This window comes from Ailuropoda melanoleuca, chromosome 12 (assembly GCF_002007445.2).
Source record: "Ailuropoda melanoleuca isolate Jingjing chromosome 12, ASM200744v2, whole genome shotgun sequence".
NCBI classification, from domain to species: Eukaryota; Metazoa; Chordata; class Mammalia; order Carnivora; family Ursidae; genus Ailuropoda; species Ailuropoda melanoleuca.
The window spans coordinates 75,331,233-75,346,370 of NC_048229.1; the positions used below are offsets into that span (position 1 = coordinate 75,331,233).

The 15,138-nt window shown below is 42.8% G+C and overlaps 1 protein-coding gene across 2 annotated transcripts in view; it reads left to right on the top strand.

Moving 5' to 3' along the window:
• The window catches only part of PLCG2 (phospholipase C gamma 2), a 144,539-nt gene extending 130,689 nt beyond the window's left edge, over nucleotides 1-13,850 (top strand). For both annotated transcript variants that reach the window (XM_034639448.1, XM_034639447.1), the window contains 2 exons: nucleotides 12,667-12,851; nucleotides 13,519-13,850. In XM_034639448.1, coding sequence (XP_034495339.1) covers nucleotides 12,667-12,851; nucleotides 13,519-13,561 — 228 coding nt within the window. In that variant the 3' untranslated portion in view covers nucleotides 13,562-13,850. The remainder of the gene's footprint in view (nucleotides 1-12,666; nucleotides 12,852-13,518) is intronic.
• The last annotated feature ends 1,288 nt before the right edge of the window (nucleotides 13,851-15,138 follow it).

Genomic DNA, 15,138 nt, shown 5'->3' on the forward strand with positions numbered 1-15,138 from the left:
AGAGAAATGGAAATGCTCCATTAATGTTTTAAAGCTATAGAAGTCTGTATCAAAATTGAAGATAGTGCACCTCTCCCTCTTCTTCCCCTCATAGACTCACAGATAATTCTTTAAAAAAAATAGCAAGTCATTTCCAGCTATTTTCTAGAACAATATATTACAACTGAGTAGTTTATTCCAATAATGCAAGGATGGTTCAGAAACACTTTTAGTGGCAATAAATCACTAAATGCCACAAATGTAACCAAATGACATAATTTTATCTCTTCACCACAATTTATACTGATTATCTCCATTCACAAATATGGCTATATATTTAAAGACTCCAATTTTAAAGAGACTGATTTTTATTTGTCTTGAATTTCTTATCTATTCTAGAAGGAATAGTTGGAAATGTAGGGTGGGAGGCAGGGACAGATAGGAAATCTCATTCATGACACTGATAAAAAAAAAAACTGTAACAGCACAGTAGTGAAATTTAAGTAAGTATACAGTTCACTGGGGCCCCTGGCTGGCTCAGTTGGGAGAGTATGCAACTCTTGATCTCGGGGTTGTGAGTTCAAGCCTGATGTTGGGTGTAGAGATTACAAAAAAATAAAACCTTTTTTAAAAAAGGAATATAACTTAAAAACACCATCTGAACAAGTAGAAATATATACTAACCCTTCCAGAAATTGTTTGATGGGAATCAGAGGTATCAATATAAAATTACTTTATATACAGACAGATAGGTAAGTACAGAAATAAATGCATGTTTGCATTGGAAGAGATCCCTCTTCTTTACAAAAGAATTCCAATTAACGTACAAAGGAAGGAGAGAATATTAAATCACCATTGCAACACCACAGTAATAATTGCTATAGGTAAGACCTAAGGGATGCTAAATCTAGTGGAAATTTGAGGAGACAGGATGTCTGCATAGTCTCAAAGTATCGTCCTTCAAGAAATTAATTGGAAAGAGAATTAATCACGTGATCAATGTTACCATCAGTAATAAGACATGTTGATATCACGCACCTCCCAAGAAGGCGACATCACGTCTTTGACATTTTTGCCAAAGTTGTATCATGCCAAATAAATCATAGGAGAACACCAAACCCAAATAGTAGGACACAGTACAGAGTTGCTGACTAAACGCTTCACAAGGGCGAAGGTCCTAAAAGATGAGACCATGAAGGAAGTGCCACAGATTGGAAGACTCTAAGGAGACACCACAACTACAGGCAATGTGGGATCTTGGACAGGACCCCGGAACAGAGCAAGGACACGGGTGAAAAAACCAGTGGAAACCAAACAGAGCGTGTAGTTAACTTCTTGGTTTGGATAACGGCACTATGGTTGTGTGGGCTGTTAACCCTGGGGAGTGGAGGTGAGGTAGGGAATGGGAGAGCTCTCTGTATTTATAGTGCAACTTTATTTCATCATAAAAAAATTAAAGCATCAGTGGAGGATAAAAACTGGAAGAAAAAAAAAAAACCAAAACGCCTAAAGGCACAGAACTCCATGAAGATCTTGTCACAGGGCAGGTGCAGTTTACTCATGAATATTCTCCAAGACTTTAAGGACCCTAAGTTTTAAAAATACATAGATCCATCTAAAACAAAGGCTTACAGATGATACAAGTGTTCAAAGTGGAAGTAATACACGCCCAATTGGACATATCACTATAAGGGAACATGAGAGAATTGGGGAAAACAGATCTTTCTCCGCAAATATAATTCCTAAAAACTGAAAAACCAAGAACTTGCATTTTACATATATGTATGTGTGTGTGTGTGTGTGTGTGTAAGAACTCTCAATAATCAAAAGTTCCCAATTTGAGGAGCAGAGATCATGAGAGCTGGGGGATGGTGAACTTCTTAAGAAGGCTGGGTTTTTTGGGTTTTTTTTTGTTTTTTTCCTAATAATCCCTATAGTCCTTCTTGATTTTCAACTTTGTGCATATATTACTGATAAAAAACCAAAATTAAAATTTAAAAACCGAAGTAGGAGCAGATGATGCATTGATGGGGAGCACAGGACATATTCAAGGACATTTGCTGTGTAGGTGACAAGAGAGATGGGTCAGGAGCTGGAGGGGGGGTATGGGCTGAAGGAGAGCTTTTTAAGATGTGTTTGCTTCTGATGGGAGGGATGGTGCAGGAGAAAGGGGCCAGCAGGAAAGAGAGGCTATGGCACACGGGCCCAGGATGGGCAGCTTTCCCATGTGATTTCTCCTCTGTGCCATGTGAAACAAGAAACGAGGCCATTAGCTGAAGCCAGGGAGGTCTGAGTGAGAGCCGTGAAACAGTCATCATGAGAGAGCAGGAAAGAGAATTGCTGAGCTAAATACAGTAGGATTATATTGTTTACAGCGCTTCCACGATTGAGGCATTAATATTTTACTTAGAATGTTTGCACTGAGAGTCTAGTTTTCGGTCAGGTTTTGTGAGGCTGGCTTTGTAACAATTACACAGAGACCTCCTTTCTCAGAGCGGCGGTACATTGAGTAGAGCTAGAAGGACTACTAACTACACCTAGCAGATGTTAAAGACATCATTTGTGAAGCATTCTGGGCCAGTCATAAGAGCTTTCTCGTTTTCTTCTAGGATGAGTCTCTTCCGTTTTTTTCTCTTATGGGATAATTTTCTGTAGTAGGAAATATATATGTATGTCTCTAGAATAAATATTGGAGATGCAAGAGCCTTATAACACATACAAATACATATTCTCCTGACCATCTTGTTTTTTATTTCACAAATTCCTACCATCTCTAGGTTTACCTTTACTAACTCAGTCTACTTTCCCTTAGACCTGTTTTTGTTTTGTTTTTTTTTTTACAACTCCTTGTGTTTGGATATTTAATTCATTTATTTCCTATCGTTTTTGGGTGTTAATGCAATGCGGGCTGAAGGCCGTCCACAAGTAGATGATCCAGGGCTAGGTGAGACTTCCTCTCCTGAAGCACACTTCAGACTAAAGGACATGTCACGTGCCCAGGACTCAGGCCAGTGATAAGCTGCCTGCTGGAGGGATTGGGATAAAAGTGGACACAGCCCTGAAGCCAGGATACGTACTATTCCTGAGAACCCACAGCTCTGAGCAATCACCTTAGCCCTTTGCTGGCCCTGCCCTGGGAGTCCTTCATTTAGAACATTCAGAAAAGGATGGGAGCTCCTGGCTGGCTCAGTTGGAAGGGCATGCAAGTCTTGATCTCAGAGTGGTGAGTTTGATTCCCTTATTGGGTATGGAGATTACTTAAATAATTTTTAAAAAAGAGAAAGAAAGAACACTCAGAAAACAGATACCAATATATACGTTCAGGGAGGAAAGATGAGCTTGCACATTAAGATTTTAAGATGCTGGCAGAAAACATAGCTAACATAAAAGCAAGAGGATTCACCCAGTGACTCTAACTTTGAAATAATTTTTAAAAAGAACCACCCTTTTTACTATTATGTAGGAACGAGAGGGCCAGTTAGAAATCCTGGAAATACTGTTTGGAAAATCTTAATTTTTTTAAAGCTTACTAAGGGGGAAATTCTGGAATGGATATGGTTAAGGAAAGAATCTGTTCATGTGACGACGGTGTTGGGGAATTTGCTTTCAAACTGCAAGGCAAGATACAAATATGAAACGGGTAAAGAAAGTACAGAATGCCAAGCTGCAGCAGGAAGTATTTGAAACGATGGCTAAAAGTCTGGCGTTGAAGCAGCACGTGCTCTCCGACGAGGAACAGCAGCAGCGTAAGTTACAGATGCACAGGAAGACACGTTCCATGCATGGGCAGAATACCAGTGTAAAAATAAAATTATAAAAAATGAAAAAGCCGATTACCTATAAAGGATTCTGTGAAGGATCGGCAGACCACCGGCACTCCCCTCTATAGCAACTGCAGTCTGAAGACTAAGGGAGATCTTCAAAACACTTATGACACAAAGCTCTAAGTCTAGACATTCTGTATCCTAAGAATTACCATTCCAGAGTGAGGGCAAAATGAACGTTGTCTGCAGACCTAGAGACAGATGACTTAGTATGAATAAACCTTTGCTGAAAAGAACTACCCAAGTCCTTACTTAGGCAAGAAGGACTACAACGCAGGAAACTGGTGACCAATGAAATCAGGACTCTATTAGAAAACATAACTGTAGGGGGCACCTGGGGGGCTCAGCCGGTGAAGCATCTGCCTTCGGCTCAGGTCATGATCCCAGGGGCCTGGGATGGAGCCCTGCGTCAGGGTCCCTGCTCAGCGGGGAGTCTGCTGCTGTTCCTGCCCTGGCCCTCCCCACCCCGCTTGTATGCTCACGCACTGTCTCAAATCTTTATTTAGAAAAAAAAAAATGAGTAACTGTAGACTTAGAAAAAGCTAAATATCATAAGAAATCTCAGACTCAAAAAAACCCCCCAAAAAACCAACACAAAAACCCGGGAAATAATGATCCCAAAATTCTAAGAGGGAATGAGGGAGTCTTGCTCAGGAAGGGTGCACAGGGCAGGCAACCTCCTATTTCCTCCTTTGGCATCCTCACAGCTGTTCATAGTTATTCATTAAACCGTATATATGCTTTTGTATACTTCTCTGAATGCTCACTGTGGAATAATGAGTCCTGAAATATATAATATGCTATAAATGCTTTTGGATTCAGAAAATGAGACAAAGGTCTGCAAGTGTAGATGCATTTGTAGAAAACATGGATTTGGAACTAAACCTGAACAGAAGTCATTCTAAATGAAAGCAAGAGTTGTTTTATTCTGGGTAAAGAGAAGGTAAAGAGAGATCATTTGTAGTTCAGGGTTAAGAATTAAATGCAGTTTCTGCCTTTTTTTTTTTTTTTTTTGAGAGAATGTGCAAAAGTGGGAGGGGCAGAGGGAGAGAGAATCTTAGGCAGACTCTGTGCTGAGCACAGAGCCTGATGTGGGGCTTGAAATCATGACCCTGAGATCACGACCTGAGCTGATACTGAGTTGGATGCTTAACCGGCTATCAGATCTGTATCAAATCCATCCAAGAACCAGCACAGAGGCAGCATTTTGAAAGCACCTGGGTGACACATGGAGGAGTTACTAATTTTAGGGCACGTGCTGGAGAGTCAGGGATCTGTAGGAGTTTTCTCTAGGAAGGAAGTGCGGGTGCATGCCATTTTTCTTGCCCTCCTTCAGCCTAGCTGGCAGGATGCTGGTGGCAGCCAGTTCTGACTCTCCGTCTACTCTACTAGCACCATTCACCCCACTAGGCGCTCTCCTACACACCTACCCTACACACCCCAGCAGGTACCCCTGCCCTCAGCAAATACCACCCTGCCACAGGCAGTGGGGCAGCCCTGGCCAAAACCAGGGCCCCTCCAAAGTGACTCCTAGGGAGTGGGAGGCAGGCCCAATCACGGATAGGGGGGCATACACAACCCCACCCCAGAGACACCCCGGAGCTCCTGGCTCTTGTGACCACGGGCCGTTGCACTACCGGGCCCCACAGTACGTGTACATAAAGCCACTGCTTTGAAGACCAGGAGATGGAGCCGACCTGCCTGATACATAGATACACACACAGAATGAGACCGAGGACTATGTTCCAAATGAAAGCACAGCATAAAACCTTAGATAAAGAATTAAATGGAGATTAACAATCTACCTTGTCAAGAGTTTAAAGTAATGGTCATAAAGGTGCTCACCAGACTTGGGTGAACTCAGAATTTTAACAGAGACAGAAAATATAAAGAGGAACCAATAAAAATTGAATACAATAACTTAAAACTACACTAGAGGGACTCAAAAGCAGGGTGAAGGATGTAGAGCAGGTCAGTGATCTGGAAGACAGGGTACTGGAAAGCATCCAAGCTAAATAACAAAAAGAACAAGAAAGAATGAGGATATTTTAAGGGACCTTTGGGAAATATCAAGTATACTACCTTTCACATTATAGGGCCCCAGAAAGAGGAGAGAGAGGGGCAGAAAACTTACTTGAAGAAATAATAGCTGAAGACCTCCCTCAGGTGGGGAAGGAAACACACCCATGTCCAGGAAGCAGAGTCAGTCCCAAATAAGATGAACCCAAGGGGGGCGCCTGGGTGGCACAGCGGTTAAGCATCTGCCTTCAGCTCAGGGCGTGATCCCGGCGTTACGGGATCGAGCCCCACGTCAGGCTCTTCTGCTGTGAGCCTGCTTCTTCCTCTCCCACTCCCCCTGCTCGTGTTCCCTCTCTCTCTGGCTGTCTCTCTCTGTCAAATAAATAAATAAAATCTTTAAAAAAAAAAAAAAGATGAACCCAAGGAAGTCCACATCAAGACACATAATAATTAAAATGTTGATGATTGTGGATTAAAAATAAAATCTTAAAATCAAGAGAAAAGCAAATAGTTACATACAAGGGAAACCCCATAAGGCTATCAGCTGATTTTTTTTCAGCAGAAACTTGGCAGACCAAAGGGGGTGGTATGATATATTCAAAGTGCTGAAAGGAAAGAAACAAAAACCTACAACCAAGAATACCTGGCAAGTTATTCAGAACTGAAGGAGAGAGAGAGTTTCCTAGACCAAAGTTAAAGGAATTTATCACCACTAAACCAGCCTCACACAAGAAATGTTAAAGAGACTTCCTTCAGTAGAAAAGAAAAGCCCATCACTAGAAGAAAAAATTATGAAAGGAAAAAATTTCGCTGGTAAAAGCAAACAGAAAGGTAGTCAATCAGTCACTTACAATGCCAGTACAAAGGTTAAAAGACAAAACGTAGTAAAATCAATGATGTAGACAAATTAGTTAAGGGACGCAAAAAGATGTAAAATGAGATGCCATATACATAAACTGTGAAGCAAGGGAGTGAGATGGAGTGCTTTTAGGCTGTTCAGACTCTGGTTTGAACTTAAGAGCTCATCACCTTAACAGAGACCGCTATATACACAGGATGTTACATGTGACCCTTGTGGTAATCACAAACCAAAAACCTACAAAAAAAACAGGAAGGAATGCAAGCAGAAGACCAAAGAAAGTCATCAAATCCTGAAAAGAGTATGAAGAAAGACAGAAGTACAAAAACAAACAGAAAACATCTAACAAAATGGCAGTAAGTATATCCCTATAAGTAATTACTTTAAATGTCAGTGGACTAAATGTTCTATGTGTATGCTGCCATCTATACGCTGCCTCCAAGAGACTCTCTTCAGACCTACACACACTGAAAGTGAGTGGGGTGGAAATATATTTCACGCAAATGGAAGTAAAAAAAAAAAAAAGTTGTGGTAGCAAAACTTAGGTCTAAAAAAGAAAAAAACAGACTTAAAAAAAAGTGTAACAAGAGACAAAGGCATTACATAATGATAAAGGGATGAATCCAGCAAGAGGGTATAGCAACTGTAAAATATCTATGCACCCAACACAGGAGCACCTCAATACATAAAGGGAGAAATGGACAGTAAATTAATCAGAGGGGACGTTGACATGTCACTTAAATCAATGGATAGATTATCCAGACGTAACTTCAGAAAGGAAATGGTGGGTTGTTTTTTTTTTTAAAGATTTTATTTATTTATTCGACAGAGATAGAGACAGCCAGCAAGAGAGGGAACACAAGCAGGGGGAGTGGGAGAGGAAGAAGCAGGCTCATAGCAGAAGAGCCTGATGTGGGGCTCGATCCCATAACGCTGGGATCACACCCTGAGCCGAAGGCAGATGCTTAACCGCTGTGCTACCCAGGCGCCCCAGAAATGGTGGTTTTGAGTGACACCTCAAAAGACCAGATGAACTTAACAGATATATGTATATAGAACATTCCATCCCAAACCAGCAGAATACACATTCTTCTCAGGGGCACATGGAACAATCTCCAGGATAGGTCACATTTTAGGCCACAAAATAAGTGTCATTAAATTTAAGAAGACTGAAATCATATGCAACATCTTTTCCAACCCCAACAGTATAAAACTAGAGATCAATTATGAAGAAAACTGGGAAAAAACAAGGAAACTAAACAACATGACACTAAACAACCAGTGGGTCAAAGAAATCAAAGAGGAAATCAGAAAACACCTGAGACAAATGAAAATGGAAACACAAAAGTTCGAAGTCGTTGGGATGCAGCAAAAGCAGTTCTAAGAGCAAAGTTTATGGCAATACAGACCTACCTCAAGAAACAGAAAAAAAACCTTAATTTCTACTTGCACTTGAACTAGAATAAGAATAAAAAAGCCCAAAGTTAGTAGAAAGAAGGAAATAATAAAAATCAGACTCATTGGACCCGAAATCAAAAGGGACTTCAAACAGATGCAGGAACAGTTACAACTGACACCACAGAAATATAAAGGATTATAAAAGACTACTACCAAAAATTACACACCAACAAGTTGGACAACCTAAAAGAAATGGATAAATTCCTAGAAACATAGAGTCTTCTAGACTAGTAAGGAAATCGAATCAACAATTAAGAAACAACAAATAAAAAGGTCAGGACCAGATGCCTTCACAGGTGAATTCTACCAAGCATTTATTTTTATTTTTTTAAAGATTTTATTTATTTAAGAGAGAGAGGGAAAGAAAGAGCACAGGCAGGGGGAGAAGCAGGCTCCCTGCTGAGCAAGGAGCCTGATGCAGGACTTGATCCCAGGACCCTGAGACCATGACCTGAGCCCAAGGCAGATGCTTAACCAACTGAGTCACTCAGGCGTCCCTCTACCAAGCATTTAAAGAAGAGTTAGTAACCCATCCTCCTTAAACTATTCCAAAAAACAGAAGAGGAAGTAATGCTTTAAAATTCAGTCTATGAGGTCAGCATTATCCTGATACCAAAACCAGGCAGATAGACACACACACACACACACACACACACACACACACACAGAGAGAGAGAGAGAGAGAGAGAGAGAGAGAGAAAATTACACAGCAATATCCCTGATAAACATAGATGCAAAAATCCTCAACAACATATTAGCAAAGTGAACTCGACAATACATTAAAAGCACCATTTACTACTATCAAGGGGGATTTATTTCAGGGGTACAAGAACGGTTCATTATCCACAAATCAAAGTATTTATTACATTAGTAAAATGAAGGATAAAAATCATCTCATTAGATGCAGGAAAAATATTTGTTAAAATTCAACATCTGTTTATTATAAAAACTCTCAAAGTGGGTGTAGAGGGAACATACCTCAAAATAATAAAGGCCATGTATGACAAACCCAGAGCTAACATCCTCCTCAACAGTGAAAAGCTAAAAGCTTTTCCTCTAAGATCAAGAACAAGACAAGGGTATTCATTCTTATTCAACATTGTACTGGAAGTCCTAGCCACAGCAATGGGACAGGACAATAAAAGGAATCCAGATTGGTAAGGAAGAACTAAAACTTTGCAGATGACATGATACTATGTATAGAAAATCCTAAAAACTCCAACAGAAAAAGCCATTATAACTAATGAATTAAGTTGCAGGATACAAAATTAACCTACAGAAGTCTGTTGTGTTTCTGTACACTAATAACAAGTTAGCAGAAAGAGAAATTAAGAAAACATCCTGTCTACAATTGCATCATAAAGAATAAAGTACCTAGAAATAAATTTCACCAAGGAGGTGAAAGACCTGTACTCTGAACAGTATAAGACACCGATCAAAGAAACTGAAGATGATGCAATTAGATGAAAAGTTATACCATGCTCATGGACTAGAAACGTATTGTTAAAATGTCCATATTACCCAAGGCGATCTGCGGATTCTATGCAATCCTTATCAAAATACCAGCAGCATTTTTCACAGAAGTAGAATAATCCTAAAACTTGTATGGAATCACAGAAGAACAGCCAAAGCAATCTTGAGAAAGAACAAGGCTGGAGGCACCATAAGTCCAGATTTCAAGATATACTACAAGCTACAGTAATCAAAACAGTGTGGTACTGGCACAAAAACAGACACATAGATCAATGGAACAGAATGGAGAGTGCAGAAGTAAACCCACACTTATACGGTCAATGAATCTATGACAAAGTAGGCAATAATATACAATGGGGGGAAAAGGCAGTCTCTTCAATAAATGCTGTTGGGAAAAATGGACAGCTTCATGGAAAAGAATGAAACCGAACTACTTCCTTATACCATACACAAAAATAACCTCAAAATGAATTAAACACTTAAATGTAGGGGCGCCTGGGTGGCACAGCGGTTAAGCGTCTGCCTTCGGCTCAGGGCGTGATCCCGGCGTTATGGGATCGAGCCCCACGTCAGGCTCCTCTGCCATGAGCCTGCTTCTTCCTCTCCCACTCCCCCTGCTTGTGTTCCCTCTCTCGCTGGCTGTCTCTATCTCTGTTGAATAAATAATAAAATCTTTAAAAAAAAAAAAACCCACTTAAATGTAAGACTTGAAACCACAGAACTCCTAAAAGAAAATACAGGTAGTAAACTCTTTGGACATTGGCCTTAATATTTTTCTGGGTCTGTCTCCTCAGCTAAGGAAAACAAAAGAATAAACAAGTTAGCCTACTAAATACATCAAACTAAAAAGCTTTTTTTCACAGCAAAGGAAATCATCAACAAAACGAAAAGGCAACCTACTGAATTCATACAACCCAACACCAAAAAACAAACGCATCTGATTAAAAAATGGGCAGAGCACCTGAACAAACATTTTTCCAAGGAAGACATACAGATGGCCAACAGACACATGAAAAGATGCCCAAATCACTAATCAGGGAAATGCAAATCAAAACCACGATGAGATCAACCTCACACCTGTCAGAATGACTAGTATCAAAAAGCAAAAATAGCACACGTTGGCAAGGGTGTGGAGAAAAAGAAAACCTCAGTGTTGGCAGGAATGTAAATTGGTGCAGCCACTGTCGACACAGTATGGAGGTTCCTCAAAAAATTAAAACTAGAAATACCATACAATCCAGCAATTCTACTTCTCGGTATTTACCCAAAGAAAATGAGAACATTAATTCAAAAAGATTTGTGCACCCCTATGTTTATGGTAGCATTATATACAACAGCCAAGATAGGGCAGCAACCTCAGTGTCTACCGATAGATGAATGGATAAAGAAAATGTGGTATATATACAATGGAATATTAACCATAAAAAGAATGAAATCTTGCCATCTGCAGCAACGTGGATGGACCTAGAGTATTGTGTTACATGAAATAAGTTAGAGAAGGACAAATACTAGGGGATTTCTCTTACATGTAGGAATCTAAAGACCACAACAAATGAACAAAACAAAATAGACTCAAATACAGAGAACTGTTGGTTGCCAGGGAGGGTGGGGGGGGGTGGGAGGAACAGCAAAACAGCTGAAGGGGATTAAGAGGTACACACTTCCCGGTATAAGTCATGGGAATGAGAAGTACAGCATAGAGAATGTAGTCAATATTGAAATAACTTTGTATGGTGACAGATGGTAACTACACTTACTGTGGTAAGCGTTTCATAATGTCTGTAATTGCCAAAGCACCACATCGTATAACAAACTAATATTGTAGGTCAACTATGCTTCAACTAAAAATTAAAAAAAAAATCAGTAGAACCAAACATCCTTTCTCCCATGCTGAAATCCCAACTCCTCACTGTGATAATTTTTTTTTTCTTTAGCATTATGGAGGGAATATTTTGGGTAAGACAGCTGCTAAGTTTAAGGGTAGATCTGGCTTGCTTCAGTCATGGCTGGATCCAGGTGCTCACCCAGTGGCTCTATTTCCCTCTTTTGACTTCGTCCCCAACTTTCTCTACATGATAGCAAACGGACCACCAGCAACTAGGAACATACACTGCTCTTTCAATTGATCCCCAAGAAAACAAACTTTTTTTTTTTCTACCAAGAGCACCAACCAGAGTCCCATGGAATTGTCCTGGCTTGAGTCACATGCTCCAGATGGTGGGCAGGGGGAGTAAGATGACATTACTGGCTAGAACTGAGTTGCACGCCACCTCTGGGGGGCATAACCTACGTTAGCTTGGTTTTGGGGGGATGGGTAACAGCTTTGAGATATAATTCATATACCATGTAATTCACCCATTGAAGATGTACCATTCAATGGTTTCTAGTATATTCATAGTTGGGCAGCTATCACCATGATCAATTTTAGAACATTTTCATCACCCCAAAAAGAAACTTGCTCATGAGCTATGTCCACCCACACCCCAGGCAACCACTCCTTTTCTGTCTGTATGAATTTACCTGTTCTGGACATTTCACAGAAATGGAATCAATGTGTGTGGTCTTTTGGAACTGGCCTCTTTAACTTGAATAATGTTTTCAGCGTTCATCCATGGTGCGTGTGGGATACTGCCTTTTAACGTCTTCAAAGATCTGCTGGCTCCTGCTTCCCTTTCTGCTGTTAGGCTGCTCTCCCCGTTTCCTGTTGTGTTCTACTTTAAGCACATAGCTACTTAGACCCTTTGCATTCGGGGAAGGACCGGAAGGGGACGGAGAATAAAAACCCAGATTTAGGCACTAGGATCAGTGGGCAATGCGGTTACTTCAGTGTTTCACAATAAGGCCACCCTTTCCTGGGGACAAGGGCTTTTCAGACTGCTTGCTTCCAATGGAAGAAATAATTGTGAGTTTCATCTTCAGTTAAAATGGGCCCAGCCTTTTTTGGGATAATCCCAGTTGCAACACTTCTGCCCCCCACCCCCACGCACCCCTCACTTCCTCTGTAAGGATGCAGAGCCCCCCACGGTCAGCATGTGGCTGTTCTCGTCCCTGCAGGAGAGCGAAGAGGAGCTGTATTCGTCCTGCCGCCAGCTGCGACGGCGGCAGGAAGAACTGAACAACCAGCTCTTCCTGTACGACACGCACCAGAACTTACGTAACGCCAACCGGGATGCCCTCGTGAAAGAGTTCAACGTCAATGAGAACCAGCTCCAGCTCTATCAGGAGAAGTGCAACCGGAGGTAGGCCATCCCTCCCCCACCCGCAGACGCCCAGGTCTTGCGCCTCCAAGCACGGGTGTTGGGCACCCGAAGCCTGGCCCCCGTCTTTAGAAAGCCTTTCATCCCTCGACTCTGTGTCTCTGCTCTGTAAATAAACTTAGTCGTTTTCTCAAGTGTCTGCACCTTCCCTAAGTCAAACTGTCACCACTAGGAGGACACTGTGCTGAAATAGGGAAAGTAAACCATGACCTCTACCTTCTAAAGGGCCTTGTCAGGTTCCCACCGTCTAGTGGTTCTGGATTGGGGCAGAAGCCACCCCCCTCACCCCCAAGGGATGCTTCTGGTTGTGCTACGGAAGCAGTGTGGTGCGGGGTATCCTCCGTGTGCCCGTCAGCCCTGCTCAACTGCCAGAACAGACTCCAGTGGGCAACAGGGTAGACTCCCTACCCATATGCTCATTTCGTCCACACCGTCGCCCACAGAGCAGCAGGGAGCCCAGCGCAATGCCCGGGGAGGACACAGAGATTCAGAGGGGTTACGTGTCTGGCCAGGAGCCCACTTCTGCAACTGTCAGCCCCTCTACCAGCCAGCCACGGAGGCCCTGCAGCGTGTGGGTGAAGTTTACACTGCTCGGCACACGGCCCGTGCCTGAGCCTAACGCGTGATGGTGGACTCTGTTCTATTGCAGGTTGAGAGAGAAGAGAGTGAGCAACAGCAGGTTTTACTCCTAGGAGCTGGTGTACATGAGTAGGGTGTCACGCATGCGTCTGTGCAGAGAGAAGGGCCTCCCTTCAGACCTTGGGAACTTGCCCATCGGTGATGTCATCCCCTCTTCAAGCCTGGTGGCAAGAGGACATTTCTGAAGATCCCACTGGCATGAGCTGGGGTTATTTCCTACTCATTTTTTCATCTTGGACAACTTTTTAACTTATATTTTCTATAGAGGATCATAGAAACGTGCTCCTCGTTTTTGGCCTCTCGTGTTCCCCATCTCCTTGAATAAAAGCGGTGAAAATCTTGCTCAGTCACCCCTCCCATGCACGACCCATACAGTGAACAGCATCCCTTTTCCAGCCTCTAAAGACCCAGGTAGTTGACTTCCATGGGGGAGGAGCCCGGTATGTAAGGAATGGATTCATTAGATGCCGAAAAGGATTTTAACTAAAACGCAAACGATTCCACAGTCAGGGCCATCGGCTCTCACCAGGGCCCAAGGAGGAGGCCGCCCCTGGCTGCCAGCTCAGCGGGCTCGGCTCCGAGCTCGCTGCCGCCGGCTGGCCACACAGATCTGCGGCCGTGCCTGAAAGGTGGCTGGGGGGTGGACTCTCCGTTCAGGAGGACAACTTCCAGTCCCTGGTGGAGATGTGCTCTGTGACTGCAGTTGTGGGGGTGGGGACCCCTTTGATTTAGCACATCTGTCAGAGGGACAGAGACCCACTGAAGGCTCAGCCAGCCTCTTACCCGGGCTCTGCCCACTCAGGAGCTGGCTGCAGGACCGTGCAGAGGCCCTGTGTCTGCAGCTCCCCACAGACAAGAGGTCGTCTACTGATTTAAAAGGGGGATCACAGTTCAGCCCTCCGGGTCATCCCATTTTCTGGAGCAGCGAGCTAAGCCTTAAGCCTTAACAAATCACCAAAAACCCCGTCTGCAGCCATTGCCGAAGGGGCAGACCCACCTCGGACAAGAGGAAATTCCTCTATAGCTCGATACTGACGGAACCGAGTGATTAGTACACAGTGAGGGTTCAGTAAGGCTTCTAAAGACAAGGACAGTGTTGGGGTGGGCAGCAGGACTCAGGAGAGTCCCAACGTGGTCAGAGGGAATGGAGGACAGACTTGGTGGGGGCGGGAGGGAACTGTGAGAAAAAACAGGATTGTGTCAGCACAACAAACTAGCAGTAAGCCTGGTGGATTGACTGCTTGGAACTGGATGCTAGAAACCCATTCAGCCCTCCCCTAGGTACCCTGGACTTAGCATCATTGCTGGGAAGTCCATTAAAACCAGCCAGGCTGTGTGTGATCAAAAGACCTTATACCTGCCGTCCACAAAAGTTTTTATTTTTTATTTTTATTTTTTAAATGATTTTTTATTATATTAGTCACCTTACAGTACATCCCCTGGATTCCGATGTAAAGTTCGATGCTCCATTAGTTGCGTATAACACCCAGTGCACCATGCAATATGTGCTCTCCTTACCACCCATCACCAGTCTATCCCATTCCCCCACCCCCCTCCCCTCTGAAGTCCTCAGTTTGTTTCTCATAGTCCATAGTCTCTCATGTTTCATTCCCCCTTCTGATTACCCCCC